The following is a 25,669-nucleotide window of genomic DNA, read 5'->3' as shown; positions in this document are numbered from 1 at the left end:
ACTTTTAACCTCAACCAGGGTTTTTCTCTCATATCTGAAGCTGATAGACTTAGAGGTGTAAGGAAATAATCCAGGCTTTGGTGCCCCTCAAAATGATCTTTACCCCTTTTTTGCACCATATCAACAAGCAAATCAGCAGCTGAAAACATTTAACATAGAAGACTAGGAATATTACATATATTCATTACATACTGGCCTCATAGCCTATGAATTAACCTCTTAAAGAATAAAATCTTAGATCTCTAAGCCTCTACTATAAAATATATATAATAACTTAATAAGTATTTGGGGGAAATATGCCTTCCTAATATGTCATAGGATGGAAATAATGAGAAAAAAAGGACTAAACTGGCTAGGATAATCTGACACAAGAAGGTCATAAAAAAATAAAAAATATAAAAATATAAATAAAACTTAACACTACAATCCACCTATAACCTCTGAAAAATCTCCTAGACCATCAATCTGGTATTTTTTCCACAAAGAATCTATTTTTTTAAATTCTAGCTTATTTTCTAATTTGTCTACTAGAGTAGAATTTTAAAATACAAAAGCTAGAGACTACAGCTCAAAAAGATGCTAAATAAATGTGAAACATTTAATGTCTTTAAATAAATATTAAATAGATGCTATAATATCTTAACAAGGAAAATCAAAAAGCTTTTTAAATATTTGCCTTTCAACGTAGTATAGCAAAATTTCAGCTTCTTTTGCCTTGCCTGGGTCATCTTCAAGTAGTTCCTCAACAATGCCTTGTTCACCTGTAAATATTGAAAGCACCACTGGATGATATTTAAGGTTATCAATCAACAGAAAATAACAAACATATAAATGTTTAATACCAACAACTTAATGCTATAGTTTCTAATAGCACCAACCTCTTCCTAAACTGAGTAGCTTCCCCATCCCTTTCTTCCTTATTTTCAGGTATTCTCTCCTTGGCTAACCAAGTCTACTCTTCACCAATTATTTGTCAGCTGTTGAAGGAAGAAGCCCACAGGGTAACAGAGACCTAACAGAAGTAAGTACATTTTTACTTTCTTTAAACTCAGCCTAGGAAAATCCCCATTCTTTAGCTTTCTGGAGAAAAAAAATGTTTTCCATTATTCATGTTAATTAACAAATATAGATCCTCTACCGTGTAAATCTTTACTTTTCTGAATGTGCTCCATGAAGTCTTGAAATGATCTGCTCATATCAGATTTTACCCACAAAGTAAGTGCCTGTGAAATAATCTGCAGTCTTTGATGACTATAAAGATAAAAAACATTAACAATATACTGAACCTAAAATCAAATAGTGGAATATTAAAATAAACACAAATAAAAGCTTCAAACTGTAAAAAGTATATATTCAACTTTCATACCGGAACTGTAATTCATTGTTCAGATTTTCAGCTAAATCTCGCCGTTCTAATACCACAATCATTTCCTCATCTAAATCTGCCTTCCTCTGAGCTGGTAAATATTTTTTTGACATAAGTTGCTCAATTTCTGCATATTTATCTTCAAGATGTTTCAAGTATTTAGTGAGAGCATCTAAACTGACAGATTCTTGGAGAGTCATGCCTAAGGGAAAAGGGAACAAATCAAACAAGCCAAGCCACGTGTGGGACTCTTGTGCTCAAACAGCAAGTCTTAGCAAAACAGGTCAGATGGTTGCCTATGTTAAGGAATAATTAAGAAATTGTAGCATGAACTTGAAGATTATTGAACATAAACAGAATTAGCATACATTTCTAAATGGCTGGTAGTTTTAAACAAATCATCAATGAAGACTTAGTGAAGACTGATGGTCCAAACCTTAGCATTTTAAGAAAAAAAATTTTAACGACCGCATCACCACATCTTGCAAACCCCTAAATATCAATCTTATTCAGTAACACCAAGAACTTTTGCCTAATAATTCAGGATTCCTGTTCAATGATTTTTCCCTAACCAAACTTTCCATTAGTCTACTACAACTAACCCCAGGGTAATCTGTTTATTCTCTCCAATGCAAAGTTTATAAATGCCTGCCAAATCTTCAGTCCTTTCTCCCTCGGTCATTGTCCCCTCTATTCATTATTCATAACTGCCCCCCACATACACACACACTTCAAATGACTTTCATTCTCATTCAGACCAATTGTTGCCTTTAAAGGCACACCTCAAAATTCTCTTCAAGAACCCCCCCTGGATTAACCCTAATCAATTTCAGTCATTCCCTTACACCCTGTATCCCTTCAGCATTTAATCAATTTGTCAGCTATTTTGTACTTATTCATATGTATCTTATTTGTAGTCTGCTAGTCATAATTTTATACTTGAAAGTGAATCTAGTCCCTGCTTCAACCAATCATAGGATGATCATTCAACCTCAGTTAAAATCCTCTGGTGTGGGGTAGCTCATTATCTCAAGACATAGCTTCTTCCATTGAAACCAAATCTGACTTCCTAAAATTTCCACTTATTGATTCTGCCTCTGGATAAACACTAGTTGGAATTTTGAAAAGTTTTGAATGCAGTTATCTATTCTCAAAGTCTTTCTTTACTCCAGGATGTATATTTGCAACTCCTCTATCCATTCATCATACAAATCTCTCAATATTCTGGAGGAATTCCAGGATATACTCCAATTTCTTAAAATGTGGCTTGGCTGAAAATGAGGAACCAGTGAATGCTGACATCAGTGTGAATCAACAATATTCACCAGAACTTTACGTACCACAGTTTTTTCACATATTTCATGGGTTCTCAAACTATAAAATGCATCAGAATAACCTAGAGAACTTGTTAAAACACTGACTGCTGGGCTCCACCACCCGACCCCAACTCCCATCCCTGGAATTTCTGACAGAGTAAATCTGCAGCAGGACAAAAAAATTTGCATTTCTAACAGGTTCCCAGGTAATGCTGATGTTGATGTAGGAATCACACTTTAAGAGCCACTGTACTATACTTTATATAATCCAGCCAGACTGGAACTCTTTCACTTGTTTAGGGTTGTTTAAGTTTTCTCATTCCCTTGTATGTACCTAGAGGCCAGACTAAAGCTGTTTGTAAAGTCTGGCTAAAGTCCCGGTATACTTGGAAGATATATACATGGTAACACATATATATTAATTTGTGTAACTGGAAACAGTTGGAATTTCTCTCAAATATTTTAAACAAAATACTGTACCTGGAATAGGTTTTGAAGGATCTTTGCAGTAAATACAATATTGTTCTTTTGTGTCATACTCTGCCCTAAGTTGTTTCATTTCATCTATTTGCAATTGAATCTTTGAGGAATTATTTTCAATAAGCCTCATCCTGAAAAACAGAAAGGCTTTTTTATGTTTCTTTCAACGAATTATTTAATCATACAATTCAAAGTAAAACAGGTTAAATTATTACTTTAATTTGGCTAATTATCATTTTGTACCGTTATGAATGTAGACGGAAGTTTACAAAAGAATGCCTAGGAAGTTAACTAACCTCACAAGTGAGGAACAATTTTCTTTCAAAGCATCAATAAAATCTTATACTGCCTATGATTCATAACCTTATTGGAAATTTGTAAGTATTAAACATAATAATCTAGCCACAAAGTACTATGTCTATTCCCTTTAGTTGAAAATTACCTTTGCAATTTAAAAATTATTTTTGTTAAGTAATTGTATTAGTTTCCTGTGGCTGCTATAACAAATTACCACAAACTTGGTGGCTTAAAACAGCAGAAATCTATTCTTTCACAGTTCTGGAGGCCAGAAGTCCAGTATTAGTATCAGTGGGCCAAAATCTGTGTTTTTAGGATTGTGCTTCCTCTAGAAGCTCTAGGGGAGCATCCATTCCTTGCCTCCTCCAGCTTCCGAGGGCTGCCGGCCTTCTGTGGCTGCATCACTTCAATCTCTGCCCCCGAGGTAATGATGCTTTTTCCCCTTGTGTCTGTGTCAATGCTCCCTCTACCTCTCTGTATAAGGACACTTGTGATGGTATTTCGGACCCACCTGCATAATCCAAGAGAATCTCCCTAGCTCAAGATCCTTAATGTAATCATATCTGCAAAGACCCTTTTTCCAAACAAAGTAACATTTCCAGGATTAGGACCTATTTCTTTGGGGACCATTATTCAGCATACTCTATTAACTTTGATTCTAGAGTTAGAGGAATGATAGCATCTTGAGATAAAACTGAGTTCATCCAGAAATGGAGGTTTTAAAGACCAAAAAGTAAATAAAACCTTCTTTTAAGCATTATTTGAAATTTACTTCCTAGTTTATCACCCATATTTTGGTCCAGGGAGGAAATAATAGATTAAAATCAGTTAGCTACATAAATGTTACAGGAGTTTTGGTAAATTAAAAACAAGTTTGTCAGTAGATAACCGCTACCTAAGTCTGATTACTATATAGAGTTCTTGGTAACTACAGATGGCTCAGAGTAGGAGCTTGCAGTATTTATGAAAGAGGGACTGTGGAAATAAAATATCCTTGGCTTTCATCCAAATAGTTATGCTTTAGGAAGAAAGACATGTTAAAAGTAAACAGACTTTCGAAAAAATTGAAAGCAGGGACTCAGACAGATACTTGTACATGAATGTTCATGGTGGCACAAGTCACAATAGCCAAAGGTGGAAAAAACTCAAGTACCCATCAACTGATAAGTAGATGAAATATGGTACATACAAACAATGGAATATTATTCAGCCATAAAAAGGAATTAAGCTCCAATACATGCTACAACATGGATGAGAAGGTATCCAGTCATTGCTCCTATCCACAGCTACTTTTATGATCTCTTTATCTTTGACAATTTCACTACAGTAAATCTAGTTGAGTATTTCTTATTACTTACAATGGGATTCTTTGGTATTCCAGAATCTGTGAATTGATATCTTTCACCAGTTCTAGAAAATTCTCAGCCATATTCTCTTCAAATATTGTCTCTGTCCCATATTCTCTTCTCTTTGAGTTGTGATTAGACATAATAATATAACTTTCTCACTCTGTCCTCCATGGTTTTTTTATAATAGCTTTATGGAAATATAGTTCGTATACCTTAAAATTCACCCTTGTAAAGTATACAATTCAGTGAATTTTAGCATATTCAAAGAGCTGTGCAAATACTACCATTTCTAGTTCCAGAACATTTCATCACCCCCAAAATAAGCCCTGGATCTGTTAGTAGTCTGCTAAACAGAAGGCAATTTTCCATGCAGTCCTCAAAGGTGGAGCAGTTTACCTCTTGTTCACTCTTCAAGGGTGTAGCCCTTTATCATCCCAGATTTATATGGGGAGGATTTCCCAGTAGACTACACCCCTTGGGCAGATAGATCCTGGGCTCTGTCTTTTGTACCCCTGTGCCACAGACTAAAAACTAAAGCTTATGGTCACTAGTTTTAATAAATGCTTTCAGGGTCAAAGAAGTTTTAGTGCTTCTCCATCTTTTGTCTTCTGTTATGATTTTGCCCTAATATTTCTGTCACTACCCTGTCAGCTTCCTGTTACTTTTGGAAAAAAATTTCTTTACCATCTTATGTAGCATATTTTCCCAATAGGAAGATCTATCCCAACATCTAGCAAGCCACATTACCAGAAGTGGAGGTCAAATTTTACATAATTTTCCAGGTTGACTTGAAATTATCTGTAATAATTTACCCATCAATTACCAAATGGAACACTGAAAATCTGAGACTACTTAGCAAGAATGAGCATTTTATCCTCTCCCAGTAGGTTATTTATCTTTGTGCATCAGAGCATTAAGTGCTCTATTTCAGATGGTAATCATGAAATTGTACTATTAAACCTTCCATGCAAGAAATCACCTGGAGCAATTATCTGTATCCCTCATTTTATGATACTACAATGTGCCTCCAATTATCCTAAGAGATATTATAAAATTCTCAAACAGAATTAGTATTATTTTTCAAGTAAAAATATAGTAATTTCAATAGGAAGGGTAACATAAAAACATGGCTTTAAAATAAAATTGAAATTGAAAAAGAGTAAGAACCACTGGTTATAGTTACAATGGCTAGTTAATATAACAAAGTAACAATTATCACCTTTTGGGCTACTTACTAATATACTTACTTTGCTTTAAGTTGAGTTATTCTTTTCCTATGATATACCAATGCTGTGGGCTCTCCTGCCAAAACTTTAAGTTTTCCATGAAGATGAAATGCAGTTCTCTGGCTTTTCTTTATTGTCTCAATAAAGGCATCGTATTCTTTTTTGATTGAAGTAAGAATGGATTTGTATGCAGTGACATACTCTATTACCTAAAATATGATTTTTTCTAGAAGACTATGGATCAAAAGACTTGCAAATACAGATTATAGATTTTTTTTTAATGAAACATGAGGGGCAATTATAAATCTAAAATTTTACAAATTTGAGCTTGCATTCATATGCAAATACCACTATTAAAGACAGTTGTTACTGAATATATGCTCTTTGTGAATCATTACAATCCTGTGAGCTTAAATATGAGAGAGAGAAAAAAAAACCATGTTTTTTGCTCTACTAGGAATTAACACATACATTATACGAGGTCAGATAAAACCAATACCAGATCTAATTATCTCAATTCTGGATCTCTTAAATACTATTAAATATCGTCCCTCATTACCTCCAAGTCTAGTCTCTGAAGGACTTCATTCAGACCTTAAAATCCTGGACTCCCTTCACTTCCCTGTTTTTCTAACCCATCTGCTCCGACTAGCTGATCAATACTCTCAATTCCAAACTGCATTTCTAATCCCAAGATGTCAAGTGCAACTGGAGAAAACCATTCATACCTTACATTCATGGTTTACAATGGTGTTTAAATACATAATATCTCTGGAACTATAATGGAAGAGAATGGAAACCTACAGAGAAGGAAAGGAAAACAGAAACTTACAGAGAAGGAAACCTACATAATATCTCTGGATTGTTAATAGAAGAAAATAGAAACCTACAGAGAAGGAAAGGGAAGTAGGGTCTAAGATGAGAAGGACCAGACTTTCCACTGTATACTCTTATCGGTTCTTTTACTTTTCTTTTCTTTTCTTTTTTTTCCTGGTTAATCTTGTGTAGGCATTACCCATACAAAGAAACAATAATAACTAAGGAGCACTTTAAAGAAGTTAAAAAACAAAAAAAGTTAAAAATAATTTATGGTTGCCAAATTCTGCTCACAAGGATGTTGGAAGGTGTCGAGGCATATAAAGAATAGATGTGATCAATCCACAGTTTTCTCTGAAAGATACAATTAGGCTTTCTACCCTTACTATATCTCTAGTCTCTGGTATACCACACTGTTAGCTAGAAAATACCTAGAAAAAATTATCCAGGTAGACATCTGGTCTATCAAGAAATGGTATAAGGAGGGGAGTTCCCTGGTGGTCTAGTGGTTAGGATTCGACGCTTTCACTGCCATGGTCTGGGTTCAATCCCTGGTAGAGGAACTGAGATCCCGCAAGCCATGCAGCCAAAAAAAAAAAAAAAAAATGGCATAAGGAGATAATTGCTCAATGCCAAGCACCAGGAAAGGATAACTGAATGGGAAATACTGGTCATCTTTTTGACATGACCATACTACCTATCCACCCAAAGGACTGCCACCCAGCAACTTTCAATAAAATAGAGGTCATTAATCTGTGGTCTTCCAAATTAAATACCCCACGGTTCCTGGCCATACTCCACTCCACAAGCCTCTATGAGGTGCTGCAACAATTCAAGACAACTCAGATATGTTAATGGATAGAAAACAGACTTGTAGTAACATCATGATCAGCTCCCACATGGTTTTGCTAGAAGAAATAGATTTCAGAACACCCATAGGAATCTTTAAGAATGCACAGAAAATGCATTAAAGTAAAGGAGGGAAACTTGTATGCCAGAGGTAGAACAGTTTTGCTTGGTCCACAAAATATTTTAAAAGTTAGGAAATTTCACCCCAAACCCAAATTTTCAGGTTCTCTTGAAAACTGAAAAATCTACCAACGTGGAACCCCCATTCCTTAATGGCAGTAATCAGCTGGAGCTTTAGATTGGATTGATTTTTCATTTTACCACAGTCCCCATGATTCCTTATTCTGTTAAAGCCAGTACACTTAACTCTTTTGTATGACCTTCTTGGCCTCTAGGGATTCAAGTTTCAGACTCCGGTATTAAGGTTTCCATTAACCCCCCCCCCCCCAAAACAGAGCCATCCTTACCAGGTACAGGGATCTGAGGGAGAGGAGGAATGGTATCCATTCCACCTCAGCAGTACACGAATATACACTATTTGTACAACACGCTACCAGGATGCAAAAGGCCAGTCACTTTCTGGAGTCCAATTACCTCCATAATTCACCCGTATCTGTTGAAGCTCACTCTTCCTAGCTTTGGTTTTCTTTGCTTACTAAGTCCTTTGCTTACTAAGTCCTTGGCTCTCTCTGCAACGTACCCTCAACTCTTGTTACACAGCCTCAGGTCCTCCTTGCTTTGATTTAGGCATGGTTCTCTAGGCCAAATCCTCTATCTTTGATTTTAAACAGAATTTGGTATTTGTTCTCTGGTTCTAAGTACTCAGAGATGCAAGCTGACACTTTCATCTTTTGCCCAACCAGATCCTTCCGAGAAGGAAGATTAGAGAAGGCAGGCATTAATAGTTTATTAACAATCAAATGTGTTGGAATAACATGAAAATGGAAAGGCAGATTATCTTATTGAGAAGCTAGAATAAAAGTTTCTCTAAGTACCAAATGATTTCTATTTCAGAACCCCTCTCAGTCCTGAAGAATAGGATACCTCACAATGTACAAATGTACAATTTATAACTGTACAATGTACAAACAGTCCAAAGGGAAATCCTGGGGGGTATGGAGAAAAGGACTAAAGATACAGAAATTATCTTTTATTTAATCCCATGTCTTTTCTCTAAGAATTAAATTTACCAAAGCTCCTCCAAAATGACATCACTATAACTATACTAATTTAAAGCAGAGAGCTCTTCATGTAAGAAAACTTCTGACAAGTGTTAGCATTTAGACATGCAAAGATAAGTATGTTACAATTATGGTAACTTTCCTTTGCTGATTTCACACAAGTAGAGTCTCAGCATGATTCTTGATATTTATAAAACCTATTCAATACACTACCTTCAGTACCTTTAAATATTCACCTAATACATTCCTTAATGACTAAAACACCAAAACAATTTCATTGATCATAACAACTTATAAAATGAAGCTAATCTGCCAGACACAGATTTTCCAAGACAGATTTTCCAGATGACTTAAAAGGAAGAAAATATTCTTTTTTTCCATTTTATACTTTTATGGATATGCATCAATTTTCTTAATTCCACTTGTAGGTATATATCACTACTTTGTGTTCACTTTTCCTTAGAGTGAGGCACTATATTTTTATTTAGAGGAGAAATAAGACTCAGTGTGTAATGTTTAAAATTTAAACAAAACACTGAGTTCCTATTTTGCCTATGGCTGTTTTACTCAGAGACCAATAGTTTACAGAAGTCTTCACATAAGTAATAATTTCTTCTAGGTAAGGAGGAAAGAGTGCTGACTTCACTGATTTTACTGTCAGGGCATCTTACGTGGGTAAAAAAAAAAAGTGAGATAAAAAAATGAGGATCGGTGGCCATATTGCAATTGTTGTTAAGGAAAAGCAGGTATTTCTAAAACCTTGAAAAGCAAAATCAAATGTTACATAAAGCCACAGCATTTTCTTACCTCCATATTTCCAACATTCAGTGCAGTTAAACCCCTTGTTTACTATGCCTATCTAGACCTCTAATCTACAAGGAGTCTCAATTTAATATGCTAGATCAAATCTAAACCAAGATTCTAATTATACCACAAACCAACCCAAAACAACAAAGAACTACCAGGTTCATGCTTACAGCCCAATTCCTAACAAATCAGATAATGATTTGAGATGGAAGGTCAAAATGATATTAGAGGGCACAGCTAGGTTGCTGTTCAAAAACTGATAGCCTGCACTTAAGCTACAATAACTGAAACTCTCATTAACTGTCTAGTAATATAAATCCAGCATTGCATTTTCCCCATTCATCCCTTTCTGACAAATTGGATGAACTTCTCAAAACTGACGAATGGAATGTAGTCAAACAAGCAGTGGTGTTACTAAGGCAGGAATATTAGTTGTCAAGATAGACCATTTCTACTACATAAAAACTCTGTTGTCTTAAAGCATTATGATACCTTATCAAAAACGTTTCGGTATATGATGTAATATTCATCAGCAGGTCCTTCCTCATTACAGCCCACTCTTTCAGTTTCTGTAATTATGTATCTTTGCATTCTTTCCAAAAATTCCTTGTCACTTCTACTAATGATAGGAGGGAGAACTGCATGTTTATTTATTTCTTGGACGGACATATGTCACAGTCTGCACACCTGTTCACCAGAGAAAAGTCTTGACGTGCTTTCGCAACAAAGCCAAAACTTTGATAAGCCTGAAAGAAAAAGACCATCAATTAATCTAAAGCTTAATTAAGTCAAATATTGATCTAGGGCTTCGCTGGTGGCGCAGTGGTTGAGAGTCCGCCTGCCGATGCAAGGGACACGGGTTCGTGCCCCGGTCCCGGAAGATCCCACATGCCGCGGAGCAGCTGGGCCCGTGAGCCGTGGCCACTGAGCCTGCGCGTCCGGAGCCTGTGCCCCGCAACGGGAGAGGCCCCAACAGTGAGAGGCCCGCGTACCGCATAAAAAAAAAAAAATTGATCTAAATAAAACGTCTATTTGTTTCAGAAGAAAAAAAAGTCTCATGGATCTCTGAAATAAATATTTCAACCTATGAATTAAAAGGTCTGATCATTCTACTACCATGTGCTATACTATACCTCTGGGATAGAATACCAGTCAATAAAGAACTCATTTCTTACTAAACAAGTATATGTATCATATGATTGAATGGTTTCTTTAACTCAACACTTTCTAACAGAAGGTTTATTAGCATTTTCTTTATTTGTTTCATGTGGGAAAACTAGTTTGGAGGCCTCCTGATGAAGCAAGCAAGATCAAATATTTCTCTACGCATGTACCTACCTGGCCCAGTCACAGTTATCCAACACACAATAGCTATAAATAATTCATGAATTTATTTTTATGATGAATTTTATTATAATTCTTATCTTTACTATGAACGTACTAACTGAAAAGTAAGAAGTCAGGACTTCTGCTAAAATCTGTATATCAGTGATGTCAAAGGTAACAAACTGTACCTTTCTGAGTCAGGTTTTCAAGCAGCTATATTTCACTGCTCTCTTAGTAAAGAATCATTATCCAACTAGAGTTGGATACAAAAGTTGGTTCCTGAGATCTATTCACATCAACATTAAACAGATCCCCTGATTTGCTTAAAAATGTGTGGCAAGGTAAAACATTTTAACTCCCCTCATTCCCATCACAGACGTTTATACTCACGGTATAAAATCTGGAAAATATAAACTAAATTTGGAAAATTAATGAAAAACCAAAAATCATCCAGAATCCCACCACCAAAATATAATGACTACTTAATATGGTGTATTTCCTTCCAATGCTTATAATTATAAAAATTAGGATCACACTCTATACTCAGTTTTGTATCCTATTTTTTTCACTTAATATTAAAAGCAGTTTTCCATGTTGTTAAATATTATAGTTTTCAAAAGCATGACTTCTAATGATTGCATAGTACTTCATGGTATGATACACAATAACTTACTTAACCATTCCCCACCTGTTGGATATTTTCACTATTATTAAATAATGCTGTGATGAATAAATGCCTAAATCAATTTTACCGTGTTTTGGCAATATAATTGATACCTAGTTATCTAAAATAACATATATGGCCAATAAATACTGCCCATAGGTCATATATTGAAGGAAGGAGACACCAAAATAATTTCAAAGTTTAAAAGACCTAATTTAGGGGCTTCCCTGGTGGCGCAGTGATTGAGAGTCCACCTGCCGATGCAGGGGACACAGGTTCGTGCCCCGGTCCAGGGAGATCCCACATGCTGTGGGGCGGCTGGGCCCGTGAGCCATGGCCACTGGGCCTACGCGTCCGGAGCCTGTGCTCCGCAACGGGAGAGGCCACAGCAGTGAGAGGCCCGCATACCGCAAAAAAAAAAAAAAAAAGACCTAATTTATCTTTATATTGATGAACTGGATAATGAGAAATAAATTTATAAGTGAACATAAAGTAGTTCCAACAAAGCAATAATCCATAAATGGATCAACAGTTTTCCCAAATAAGAAATCAATTTCTTTATTCATTCATTCAACCAATATTTACTGAGTGTCTATTAAGTGCCAGACATTGTTTTATAGCTAGAGATTCAGCATTCCCCATTATCCTTCCCCACCCATATGCACTCCAGTGCATAATACAGTTATAAATAATATAAAGTCCCTGGCTCCTTGATACCTTACAATCTATTAAGGGAGACAGACTATAAATAATGTAATTTCCGGGAATTCCCTGGCCGTCCAGTGGTTAGGGCTCAGCGCTTTCACCGCCGTGGACCCAGTTCAATACCAGGTCAGGGAACTAAGATTTTGCAAGCCAAGCAGCGCAGATGGAAAAAAAAAAAAAAGTAATTTCAGATAGTAAAAGATAAAAGTCAAAGGAGGAAGGCATGGGTGTGATCACTGGGGAATGGGTGGTCACATCTGAACACCAGTGGCTTCCTATTACCCTTAGGATAAAATCCAAGCTCCTTTCCTTAGTCTATGAATGCCCTATAGGAACCAGGGACTTTTTCTCTGACCAAATCTAGTCTTTTCATGCCCCTGTCCTCCTCATAACCCCCATCCACTCCTATAAACTTGCTCTCTTACCTGATGATAATTCTCTCCCCATCCCTGCATTCCCTTCCCGCATCCTCAACTCTCCTCCATAAGATACACACAGTACTTCCACTCTCATTTACTTGGCTTTATTTTTCAGATCTCAGCCTATACAGCTCCAGGAATGCCCTGGATTCCCTTAAATTTGATCAAGTGCCACTGCTATGTTCTCCCACATACTGTGCACTTCCTCTATCATGATATTATCACTCAGAATTCTGGTTATATTCTCTATCTCTCTCAGTAGGCTCTAAATTTGATAAAATCAGGAACCAAAATGTTCTCATTCCCCATCTTCCTTCCCCACCCATATGCATTCCAGTGCATAATACAGTTTCTAGCAGAGTACATGCACCACCCCCCCCACCCCCCCAAAAAAAGAAAGCTGATTATTAATCAGTAATCACTGAGCAATAATCTGGTCTGCTCAGAAGACATGACTTGTGCCCTCAAATCAGAACACAGCTAAAGTGACTGTTTCTCAGCATCTACAAAATGCCACTGAGTTACACAGAACAACTCAGATTACCTTGCACTCACTCATTCAAATTAGACACTTAGGGATACAAAGGAAACAAGTCACAAGGGTTCCTAGACAAGTACTGGTTCTAGTTAAATGAACCTCTGCCACAGAGCAGAGAAGGCAGTGTGACCAGTGGGCACAACGGGCTACAAAAGCCCAGAGGGGCACCTCACTAGTCTGTGGGAGAGGGCAGGGAAATATTACGGAAAACATCTCATGAAACAACATCCAGGACAATGCTTAATCTGTGCTGAATTTATTTATTCAATAAATATTGGCGGGGAGACTCTTCCCGGTGGCGCAGTGGTTGAGAGTCCGCCTGCCGATGCAGGGGACACGGGTTCGTGCCCCGGTCCGGGAAGATCCCACATGCCGCGGAGCGGCTGGGCCCGTGAGCCATGGCCGCTGAGCCTGCGCGTCCAGAGCCTGTGCTCCGCAACGAGAGAGGCCACAACGGTGAGAGGCCTGCGTACCGCAAAAAAATATATATATATTGGGGGGGGGACCTACTGTGTGTCTGCCGCTATTCTAGGCACTAGAGATATAGTACTAAACAAAACAAAGTCCCTAACTTCCCAGAGGTTACATTCAAGTAATGAGACAGAAGACACAGGAGTAAAAAACAGTATAACAGATGGGGGTAAGTTGTATGGGGAAAAATAAAAGAAGGAAAGGGGTATAGAGAGTAAGAAAGGTGGGAGGGTGCCATTTTACATAAGGCATTAAGTCAGGAAAGAGAATAGCCCTCACAGATAAGGTGACATTTCAGAAACCTGAAAAAAGCAGGTAATGTAGATTCCTGGGAGGAGAGTGGTTGAGGCAGAGAGAGATGCAAGTCCAAAGGCCTCAAGGCAGGATAGCATATCTGCCAGCAAGAAGGCCAGGAAGATTAGAAGAGAATGAGAAAAGGAGAGAAGAAAGATGAGGCCAGAGAGGTAGCTGCCAGATCATGTAGAATATAGGGTCTTGAAGGTAGGAGCACTACCAGCCCATGGGGCACCTTTGTGCAGGTTAGAAAAAGATGCTCCTTTCTCTGGGAAGACGTGGCAAGAGGAACAATGAGCTGAACTGTGGCCTCCAGTCATTCCAGTGTGGGAGTGACAGCCTTGCTTATAGGAACTTAGGCTTAACTCAGAGAGAGATGAAAGCCATTGGAGAGCTGTGGGCAGAAGAATGACAGCTGACTTCCATTTTCAAAGAATTGCTCTTGCTTCTCTGTGAAGACAAGAGTCAAAGCCAGAAGAGCTACTGGGAGGCTACTACAACAGTCCAGACAAAGGTAACGGTGGCTTGAATCAGAGTGGTAGCAGAGATGGTGCGAAGTGTTCTGCATATACATTAAAAGTAAAACCAAGATTTGCTGAGGGATTCGATGTGGGTATGAGAGAACAGTCAAGGATGACCATAAAGTTTTTGGCCTCAGCGACTGAAAAGATGAAATTGCCATTTATGAGATGGGAATATCAATTTCATAAGATCAGGAGTTTGGGCCTCCCTATTAGACATGTTGAAGTTCAGGTGAGTCTGAGTGAGAAATAAGTTTATAAGTTATATGCATATAAATGACATTTAAAAGTTATGAGACAGAATGGAAAATGATCTGGGAAATGTCAACAAAGCAGAGGTCCAAGGACTGGGCATTGGGGGCACTCCAAAGTTTAGAGGTCTGGTAGATACGGAGGAAGCAACAAAGCAGCCTGGAAAAGAGCATCCAGGGAGATGGAAAAGGGAGATGGAAGTCAGGTGAAGAAAGTGTTTCAAAGAGGAAAGAAATGATCAACTGTGTCAAATGCCGCTGATAGGTCAAATAAGATTAAATGGCCATTGAATTTTGCAACACGGAGGTGATTAGTAACTACAAGAGCTATTCCACTGGAATGGTGGAGACAGAAGCCTGATAGGAGTGGGTTCAGTCAATGGAAGGAAAAGAATTAGAGACAATGAGTATAGACAACTCTTTCGAGGAGTTTTTTTGTAAAGGTGGAGATTAGCCGGCAGAATGTGGTAGGAGAGCGCTCCACAGAGAAGAAACGTTTTCTTCAGAAGTGCCAAAGCATGAAAGAGCTTGTCAGGAACTTCAATTAGCTCAGTGATAAGTGAGTAATGGGCTTGGCAGACTAGGCTGTAAGGATGGCAGAGGCTATCGCACTAAGGAATTTGGATTTTATCTTGAAGGTGAAGTAGCATTAATGACATAATCATTTTTACTTTTTATATGTGGGAGGCAAAAGTGAAGGTGGGTTAGAAAAAAACTGGGGACAGAAAAAATTAAGGAGCCTGAATTTGCGGATGGAGATGCAGAGAGGAGGGCACAGAGAGATAAAGAGAGAAGACAATTAGGAAGGTGCACGCACAGGATTCTGTGGTTGCGCAGCGGCGAAAGGCCAGGGGAAGGGAGTTAACTCGCCCGCCTTGGCAGGACAGCCCCCCACCCATACTCCAAAAACTTCCTCTTAGGACTTTCACCACAACTCCCAACTCCAAACTTGGAAATTCTACGATAAATAAACCTTTCCGCGGGTTTCCTTCCCATGTGGCCTCATCTGAAAATTTGAAAACTCCAGAGATTTTCAACATATTAAACCGTTTCACACTGCGTAGTGACATATAAGACAGAACCTTCCTTAAACTAGGAAAACATCCGGGGTTGAAGGCGGGGAGGGGCTACAGGGCGAGACAAGGACGGACAAGAGGTTTTGAGGATACCACCTATCTTTCAGCTTGCCTGGAGTGGCCACAGGTGTGCCCTTCCCTTGAAGGCCCAGGGGAGCGTCTGGTGGTAGATCGCTGATCATCCGCTCCTCACCGCCTCAGTAAGTGGGTGATAACACTTTCGGTCCCCCACTCTTCCCCAATCTCTTAACCTTCCCTCCTAGTCACTTCCGACCCGTTTCCACCTTCCCCGAAACCATTACTGCGCTTCACCCTTGCTCCCTCCTCACCTTAACCCCTTCCTCCAAATCCCGACGCCAGGGCTAAGCGATAGTAACTAGGGAGCCCAGGGCTGTGGAACTGCATCTTGGGACGAGTAGTCCTAGAGAAAAGAAAGCAGCGGAAAACTACAATTCCCAGAAGACACTTCCATTTCCTCCGTTTTCCTCATGAGGCCCCCGCAACCCCACCCCCTTTTAAAGACCCTCTTAGCCACGTCAACTACGGTGGAAAATTCCTTTAAAGACATTTTTAAGTTGCTTAAATCTGCTATTTCAAGAGCGTTCTGAAAGCTAAAGTGAGAAATAAGCCAGGCTACCAGGAGGAGAAATGAGGTCACGACCTGGTCTGGCACGTGGCTGGACAGCCGCTGCGACAGCACTCAGGCACTTGACGTGGCCGCCTAGGAGGCGGGGCCTCCGCGGGGGCCCCGGGAAAGCGCGTGGGCCGGCACGACGCCCTTCTCTTCGGATCCGCCATCTGCGGTGAGTAGGTATTCTCGGGTGTTCTCCGGCCCGCGGCCTGCCGTCGCGCCTCCTCTGTCCCCAACCTCACCGTTTCCTCCTTTTCCTCACCCTCAGGTGGCACCGCCGCCAATATGCAGATTTTCGTGAAGACCCTGACGGGGAAGACCATCACTCTCGAGGTACGGGCCAGGCGGTGGGAGAAGTCGCGGCGTGAAGGAGGCGGTATCTGAGGCGGGTTTCGGCACGCGCGCTGCTTTCCGCCTTAGAATACGTTTCCGAACCTGGGTTCTAAAACTTGGCCGTAAAGGGAGGGTTGTTTAACTGAGCTGGGGATTAGGGCAGGTTTCCGATGCCTAAAGTCCGAGTCTGTCGCCTCTGGTGGTTCCCGCCAGGTAGCCGCTGCCGGGGTCGCGAGGCGGGAGGGTGGCGCCCCCCGCAGGTGGGCGCGAGCAAGTGTGGCCCGGCCGCCGCCGCCCGGGGCTGGGGGAGGGAGCGTGCGCTCCGGGGAGCCTGTCTCCAGCTGCGTGAGCCAATGGCTCTACTAGGTAGGTTTCAGCCCCCACCGCCTCGGCTCCCTGATGACCTTCCAACTGAATGGAGCAATTACTCTAGTTCCTGATTGTGTTACCTATACGTTTGCACTTCAAAACTTCTAGGTCGAACCCTCGGATACAATAGAAAACGTAAAGGCCAAGATCCAGGACAAGGAAGGCAAGTTAACATTTTCTGATTCAGAAAAACTCACCTACAGAGGCCCTGTCAGGCGCTAGACATACCTGCTCTTTGTGGGGTGGGAAGAGGTCAGATTGACAAAAATGCTTTTGGAATAACACAGTAGACAGACGTTTATCAGCGTGGAGCCAAGCTGTAGTACCTTTCACGTGTGTGATTTTGGACGTGTTAGTTAATTTACACATGTATACTTATTTGTAAAGTGGTTAACATGTATTAGGATTAAATGAGATAAACCGTTTAAACATTTACAATTACACTTTCCCTGTAGTAAGAACTCACTGATGGATGTTAGTACCATTTATTTGATTCAAGATTATAAATCTTGAGCAGATATGCTTGTTTTGCAGTCACTTAATTTGTTTGTTCAACTTGTTTCCCATTAGGAATTCCTCCTGACCAGCAAAGACTGATCTTTGCTGGCAAGCAACTAGAAGATGGACGTACTTTGTCTGACTACAACATTCAAAAGGTCTGTTTGGAGGAAACCATCCCTTTAACTATAATTTATTTTTTTATTTTTGCCTGTGTTGGGTCTTTGTTGTGGCACGTGGGCTTTCTGTAGTTGCGGCGAGAGGGGGCTACTCTTGCGTGGGCTTCTCATTGTGGTGGCTTCTCTTGTGGAGCACGGGCTTCAGGCATACAGGCTTCAGTAGTTGTGGCGTACAGGCTCAGTAGTTTTGGCCACGCGCTTAGTTGCTCTGCGGCGTGTGGGATCGTCCTGGACCAGGGCTTGAACCCGTGTCCCCTGCATTGGCAGGTGGATTCTTAACCACTGCGCCACCAGGGAAGTCCCTTAAGTATGAATATTTGTATCTTAATTTGGAAATTTTGACTAATACGCAAAAAGTGGGGAGAATAGCATTAGATTAGCAGTAGATTCCCAGGTGATTGATACACCAACATTTGAGAAGTGCTGCTATATTCTTCTACGTTTTGGATTTTGCGTATTGCATCCCATGGTGTAATTTAATGTGTTCCTTAATCTGTCTATGAACTAAGACTTTATATAGGAATCAGATACCTCTTTTTTTCTGACTCCCCCACGTGTGGGTGTACTTCCTGTCATATCCAGTTAGAATGTGCATGATGCTGGTTGTCCATTCTCCACGGAGCAGTAGCATTAATGTAACCATTTTTAAAGGCTGTTTTGTTCTCTGTTCAATAACAGGAGTCCACTCTTCATCTTGTGTTGAGACTTCGTGGTGGTGCTAAGAAAAGGAAGAAGAAGTCTTACACCACTCCCAAGAAGAACAAGCATAAGAGAAAGAAGGTTAAGTTGGCTGTCCTGAAATACTATAAGGTGAGCCAAATTATTAAAGGTAATAATTTATCTCTGGTTTCAAACTCTTTAATATAAAAGTCCGGGGTTTTTTCCTGTTTGGTATTTGAATAAGCTGTATATAATGGGGTTTACCTCTAGGTACTTTATTCCAAACTAAGTTTCTGATTTTGAAGTCAGATCTGGGTTCAGGTCTTAACTCTGTCCACTTCTTGCAAGGCTGGGCTTTAAAAACTCTGAACTTTTTTCTTGTAGTAATTATTGGTGAGAATTTGGGGTGCTTCGGTTTGTAAGTACTAAGAAATATCACTGTTGTGTGATTAAAAGGTTAAATACTTTGAGTCATTTAAGCTAGACTTCACAGTATGTTGTAAGATTATCTTAACAGCAAGTTTATGCTTTTTAGGTGGATGAGAATGGCAAAATCAGTCGCCTTCGTCGGGAGTGCCCCTCAGATGAATGTGGTGCTGGAGTTTTTATGGCCAGCCACTTTGACAGACATTATTGTGGCAAATGTTGTCTGACCTATTGTTTCAACAAACCAGAAGACAAGTGATTGTATATTGGTTAATAAAAGACATGAACTAATGAACTACCGTTTAAATGTTGAGTTTTATTCCAGTGATTTTAAAAGTGGGTTTTAAAGATCAAATTAATCACACTATTTTCTTAGGTAACCTGTACTTGGCAGAATTATGTTGTATTTGATACCAGCTGTCTAGATACAGGTCAGTTTCTTTGTACCTCAGCAGTACTGACTTTTTTTTTTTTTTTTTTTTTTTGGGCTGTATGCGGGCCTCTCACCGTTGTGGCCTCTCCCGTTGCGGAGTACAGGCTCCGGACGCGCAGGCTCAGCGGCCATGGCTCACGGGCCCACCTGCTCCGCAGCTTGTGGGATCTTCCCGGACCGGGGCACGAACCAGTGTCCCCTGCATTGTCAGGCGGACTCTCAACCACTGCGCCACCAGGAAAGACCCCAGTACTGACATTTTTGACTGATAATTTTTGGTTGTAGGGACTTTCCTGTATATCACAGGGTGATGAACAGCATCCCTGGTCTGTACCCACTTGCTGCCAGTAGCACACTACCCCTCCCCACAACCAAAAGTATCCAGACATTGCCAAATGACCCCTAGGGGTGGGGAGGAACCTCCCCCACCCCCAGACTGAGAAACATTGGTTTGTGTGAATTGGTATTATAACCTTGCCTAAAAAGAAGCTACAATGTATTGACACTTGTTTCCTACAAAGGAAGTTTAAAGGCGGCAGAGCTTGCAAGTTACCAGTTAAAAAATTCATCTGCATATGGCTGATTCACTTTGTTGTACAACAGAAGCTAACAGTATTGTGAAGCAATTACACTCCAATAAAGATGTTACAAAAAATTCACCCAAAGTCCTTTAATGTTGAGTGTGAACTTCTCTTTGGAATTTTAAGTTCTGAGGTTTGCTCATTGGTACTGCTGACACTGAAAAATAATGGTTTCACAGTATTTGACTGGTACCATATTTTATCTATGGAGCGCAGTTCAGGGAGGCTTGCTTCTTGATATCAATGAACTAAAGTAAGCACTTGAAGTTTATTAAACTGATTATTAGATTCACTGATATACCAATAATTAACAATTCCCTTTAGCCATATTCTTTCCCTACTCCAGGATTTCCAGTTGGACGCGTCCTTAAATAAGATTTCCTAATTCTGTAGCATTTTGACAGTTACACCTGTTAATGCTCGGCAGAACTTTCTGACCAGTGGTGAGTGGTGAATTATTACCTTTAGTAAGATGAAACTAGTTGCTCTGTAATAAAGCAAAACATTTAATCATTTACATTTTTAACATAATTTTAAAATCCTGGGTCCCAAGAAGTCTTGGCTAGAACTTCCTTTTCTTCATAACAGACAATATCATCTCCCACTTTAAATTCTATCTTTTCTTCATCCAAACTAAGACCACAATCCATTCCAGTTTTGATGACTGAAATATCATCTTTATGGTGTTTCAGTGAGATTAATGAGCCTTAAAAAAGAGAAAAAAACTTACGGTTCATATAACTCAAATAAGTACCCAACAAGTGCAGTTGTAGTCTGGTGTTAAAAGGAAAATTACACTGAAATTCTTACAGATTTTACAGTCCTGTCATGTTAAAAGATGGGACGAAATACCAGGGAAACCAAAGAAAAATGAAGTTTGCTATAAACAAGATGTGATTTGTAGCGAAAAGTACTGTCTCCCTTTTCAAAGGTTAACACTTTACAGGGGATGGGGGTTATACTCGGGACTTGAAGAATGAGTTACACCAGGATGAAGACGATACAGGCACAAGCTTGTTAAAGGATGAAAATATAATGATGTGGATCCAAGTGTAGGAGAGACATGGCTGGAAAGGTAGTTTGGGGCCAATTTTTAGAACCTTAGAAAGATTTGGGGACTAACAATCCTGGGAGAGTCATTAGGACTGGAGGCCAGATATGAGTTAGCAAGAAGTGGCCTGAACTAGGATTATGGAGTGAAAGATTTCAGTTACCCAGGATCATCAGGTTTTCGTGACTGGATATGATATTATAGAAACAGTTTTATGTTGCTTACCCTTCCAAATAACATGTCCATTACGTATTAATTTAAATTTTTTTTGTTTTTCTAACTGTCCCTTTTGGACTCTGCAGCCGGCCACAGGAACTTTTTTCTTCCCTTCTGTTATAGAGAAGGTAGCTAGTATAGAAGCCTCACCTTTAGGAAGAAGAGAACATTAAGTATACAGAAAACAAAAATTCTGAGAAATACATAATTTCTGACATTCGGCAGAGTAACAGTTAAAGGTGTGAGAAAAATTACAAACTCGTGCAAGAAAGTCCTAATTTTCTCTAACTCAACCAACTTTATTTTCCTGGCCAATATTAGAAATAAAAACATGAAAATCCTTGGGTATTCTTGGAAAAGAAAATCAACAAAACTATATGTGCTTACCAAAAGAATGAAAAATAAATGAAATGTTCACTTTTTTGGATGAATAAAATGCAATAGAAGATGCTATCAGTTGATAAGATTAGTATAATTCCTGTCTGCTCCATGAAAACCTAATTTTCAGTTGTCCCTCAATATATTTTCTTGAATGGACCATCCGTTGTTGCCTGATTTATTTTTAATCTCACCATGGGTAATTTATATACACTTAAGAGTACTAATTCTGTGAGTCAGCTTAATTTTTTTTTACTGACTGAAATTTAAAACAAATTCCAATAATGACACAGTACCACACACTATAATGTACCAGTTTTCTAGAATTAGTGTTATTTGGTGCTCTCACTTACCCCTGGAAACCCTCATATGACTCAGTTTTCCAAATTGCTCTTAGCACAAGAACATACAAATCTCTGTGATCATGTTAAGTAGGTCAGAAAAGCCTAAAATAAATCTGTACTGTGGACCAAAAATGCAAATACTGAGTCTCATCATGAGGAAACAGACAAATCCAAATTAAAGTACATTCAACAAAATCACTGGCCTATATACACTTCAAAAATGTCAAGGTCAAAAGACTGAAGAACCTAATCTGTGATCCTGGACTGAGGGAAAAATATATATTTATAAAGTACATTATATAGGGACAATGAACAAAATTGGAACATGGACTGTGACTTAGATAAGAGTATTAATGTTCAATTTCCTGAGTTTGATACTTGTTGACTTAGATAAGAGTATTAATGTTCAATTTCCCGAGTTTGATACCTGTTCTGCAGTTTTATACGAGAACATCCTTGTGTTTAGGAAATGCAAATATTTATGGGCAAATGAACACAATATCTCAAATTTACTATCAAATGGCCCAGAAAAAAAAGTGTGTGTGTGTGTGTATGTTTGAAGGGGGAGGACTAAAGCAAATGGGGCAAAATGTAAACAACTGGTGAACTGGGAGGGAGTTGCTTATACTTTTCCAGTAATTTTTCTGGAAATATAAAACTATCATCAAAATTAAAAGTTAACCAAAAATATCCGGATGTGGGGAGGAAAAAGAAGAGATAAACTGATTCAGTCCATCTGAAATAAATTTAGCCGTTAAACTGGCCAAGGGATATGTTAGAAAAAAATATTTTTAAATGTTTAATATTTAAATGTAAATTTTCTTCTCATGGTGGATTTCTTTGCCAGCTGCTGGACAAAATCAATGGCTCCTTCCACAACACTGTTAATAATGTTTATGCCTCCCATCCCAGTCTACTCTGTATTACAATTAGTGGTTTATGTCTAACTAGAGGGCAAGTTCTTACTGCCTTATTTGCCTTTGTATCCTCACAGCCAAAAGCACAACACCTTGCAGAGGGCAGGTGTTTATAATTCATACGAAGTTACACTGAACCTTTATCTATAGTAGTCATTTTTTTCTAGAACACAGGGTATGTGTTGGAACAGTGAGCATATTTAAATAGCAAAATACATTTCCCTTAAACTTTGCTTTCAAGTGTTATTTACAGCAGGTTAGATACGAATGTTTAAACATTCAGTGAACACTCACCTATTGTGTGCTCTTCCACAATGCAGGGCAATCTACTGCTCAGTTCCTCCTGCAAATCTTCAATAAGACGGTAAATGATTTTGTGAAGTTTAATTTTTACTCCTTTTTTTGCAGCCGACTGCTGGATAACATTGCCTGCATTCACATTGAAGCCGTATATAACACCTGGAAAGCATAAATACAATAAAGTAGCACAAATATTGCATTAAACAGTTTGTCTTCCAAGCAAAAACTCAAATCTAAATTTTTTGCTTCTATGTAAATTAAAAGTGAGTAGGAGAGGTGAATTCTATAATTTTTTCTCATGAAAACTAGTTAATTTAGTTAATTTTTTAAATTAATGAAAGGATTTTATAAATTCTATTGTGGCTTATTAAACAAGGAAGATTTATGATTTTTAAATCCAATCATTTAAGGAACATTATTTTAAATGACCATTATGTGCAAGGCAATATGCTAAACGAAGCTTTCATACCAGAGAAATAAGAAAAAAATGATTAGAACTGAAATACTACATTATTTTAATAACAATTCTGTTATTATAATCTTATAGTCTACAACTTTTGTTGTTTGCTCTTAGATATTCAGCTGGCCAAAAGATATTCAAAAAATACAGATGACCCTTGAGCAACACAGGTGTTAGGGGCACCAATCCTCCGTGTAGTTGAAAATCCGAGCATAATTTATGGTTGGCCCTCCATATAAATGCGGTTCCTCCACATCCGAGGAGTTAACCAACCTCGGATCTTGTAGTACACTGTAATATTTACTATTGAAAAAATCCACGTATAAGTGGACCCGCAGTTCAAACCCGGTTCAAGTGTCAACTGTAGTTACTTAATTGGTAAAGTTCAAGAGTTGTTTAAGAAATGAAAGAAGTTCCATGGAGCTGACCATTTTACCAAAGAACAAATAATGTATTCAACTGCAAATACCTTGGGGGTGTGAAAAAAAATTTATGCAAATGGCTTAATCAGGAGAAAAACAGAACCACCTTGAAAGTCTTATTATCATTAAGAAATCATTCAATGCATCATACTATCTGCATTAATAGAAAAGTCAGTGCCCATAAAATACTTTGAAATAACCAACATTATTGAAAACATCTTTTCAGTAGTAAAGGTAACATCTAATTCTAATCAAGTTAGGTCATGAAGTACCCCCTTCCTAAATGATTCATTAATCACTCAATAACACTGGTGCTTTGCCTAGATGTTAAACCTAGTTAAAGCGACAGTCATGCAGTCATGAGTCCCCTTTCCGTGTATCGTAAGTTTGACTCACAAACAGTCCCCTTGTCTTCCAGGCATATAAAGCTAAAAAGAGCTTTTGATTTAAGAAAAATATAAGTTGTAAAATTATAAGTAAACAAAAATAGGCAACCAAAAGTAAAAGATGAAGGAAAGTACTGAGTAGGCTGATTGCAGATTAAAGAGCATTCAAAAAGTCTAAATGAAAGAGAGAGAGAACAAAGCCTGGCTTGGGGGGGAACCTGGAAGTGGTGAGGAGGCAGTAATGGTACATTCAAGAAATACTACTGGGGCTTGAAATAGTTCCCCAAAGTTTCAGTACAACAATGACAGCCACAGTGGAGCTGTGGCTGCAATACTGCACATCCCACTTGCTCTCAATCACTAGCTGAGACTGAACTGCAACAGGAAGGGGGATACCGATGGGGGTAAAATGTCAGGTGTGACTAGCCCAGCAAGAAAAGACAGAAGCAAATGGTTCAGAGTATGCTCTAGGGAACACAGTTAAACAAACAGGAAATGGAATCCTCACCATGAAATGTTTCAGCAAGGTTAACATCATTTTCACTAATATCACCCACACCAGAATGTACTAACTCTAGTTCACACTCATGTGAAGCATCATAGGTATCCATAATGTTCAAAATGGCCTCTACGGAACCGTCAACATCACCTAAATGCAGCAAAAGTTTAAAATTATTGGTGATAGGAGTTAGAAATTAACAGACACAAAAATGACAATAATCTATTTAAAGCAATAATAGGAATAGCATTTACCATAAAATCCACTTTTCTTTAGGTTTAGCATTATAAATATCTACTTAACTGAATAAAGTATAAAGAACCAAATGTACATTTACAACAAAATCCACTAGATAAATGTTTACTAAGGAAATCTCCCCCAGTGAGGGGGTGGGCAAAAAGGGTGAAGAGGGTCAAAAGGTACAAACTTCCAGTTATAAAGTAAATATAATATGCAGCATGGTGACTATAGTTAATAACACTGCACTGCATATTTGAAAGTTGCTAAGAGAGTAGATATTAAAAGTGCTCATCACAAGAAAAAAAATTTTATAACTAAGGATGGTGACAGATGTTAACTAGACTTATTATGGTGATCATTTCACCATATATGCAAATACTGAATCATTATGAAA

General features: G+C 38.6%; 3 protein-coding genes across 22 annotated transcripts in view; 1 reads left to right on the top strand and 2 right to left on the bottom strand.

Annotated features, from left to right (window-relative positions):
- CLHC1 (clathrin heavy chain linker domain containing 1) overlaps positions 1–16,452 on the bottom strand; it is a 46,100-nt gene extending 29,648 nt beyond the window's left edge. The window contains exons 1-7 of one of the 5 annotated variants that reach the window (XM_089923177.1): positions 16,282–16,446; positions 10,180–10,433; positions 6,056–6,243; positions 3,163–3,293; positions 1,367–1,568; positions 1,139–1,251; positions 677–761 (exon numbers count right to left, since the gene is read on the bottom strand). In XM_089923177.1, the coding sequence (XP_089779303.1) occupies positions 677–761; positions 1,139–1,251; positions 1,367–1,568; positions 3,163–3,293; positions 6,056–6,243; positions 10,180–10,356 (896 nt within the window). In that variant the 5' untranslated portion in view covers positions 10,357–10,433; positions 16,282–16,446. The other 4 variants (XM_089923178.1, XM_089923180.1, XM_022597279.3 and 1 more) reach the window with 4 other exon arrangements.
- Positions 16,453–16,700: 248 nt separating this feature from the next.
- On the top strand, positions 16,701–19,343 carry RPS27A (ribosomal protein S27a). The gene is made up of 6 exons (XM_022597286.3): positions 16,701–16,755; positions 16,852–16,916; positions 17,394–17,448; positions 17,856–17,941; positions 18,641–18,772; positions 19,158–19,343. The coding sequence occupies exons 2-6, from the start codon at positions 16,869–16,871 to the stop codon at positions 19,305–19,307; spliced, it is 471 nt and encodes a 156-aa protein (XP_022452994.1). The 5' UTR covers positions 16,701–16,755; positions 16,852–16,868; the 3' UTR covers positions 19,308–19,343.
- Positions 19,344–20,548: 1,205 nt separating this feature from the next.
- MTIF2 (mitochondrial translational initiation factor 2) overlaps positions 20,549–25,669 on the bottom strand; it is a 42,424-nt gene continuing 37,303 nt past the window's right edge. For all 16 annotated transcript variants that reach the window (XM_089923174.1, XM_030763231.2, XM_022597265.3 and 13 more), the window contains 4 exons: positions 25,045–25,185; positions 23,263–23,427; positions 21,339–21,479; positions 20,549–20,768 (listed from right to left, as the gene is read on the bottom strand). In XM_089923174.1, coding sequence (XP_089779300.1) covers positions 20,596–20,768; positions 21,339–21,479; positions 23,263–23,427; positions 25,045–25,185 — 620 coding nt within the window. In that variant the 3' untranslated portion in view covers positions 20,549–20,595. The remainder of the gene's footprint in view (positions 20,769–21,338; positions 21,480–23,262; positions 23,428–25,044; positions 25,186–25,669) is intronic.

The sequence above is a fragment of the Delphinapterus leucas genome, chromosome 13 (genome assembly GCF_059928025.1).
Source record: "Delphinapterus leucas isolate spDelLeu-1000000601 "Yukka" chromosome 13, BTC_Dleu_Yukka2, whole genome shotgun sequence".
In the NCBI taxonomy this organism is placed as follows: Eukaryota; Metazoa; Chordata; class Mammalia; order Artiodactyla; family Monodontidae; genus Delphinapterus; species Delphinapterus leucas.
The sequence above is the reverse complement of the archived record's forward strand: the minus strand, read 5'-3'. Positions and strand labels throughout refer to the sequence as shown.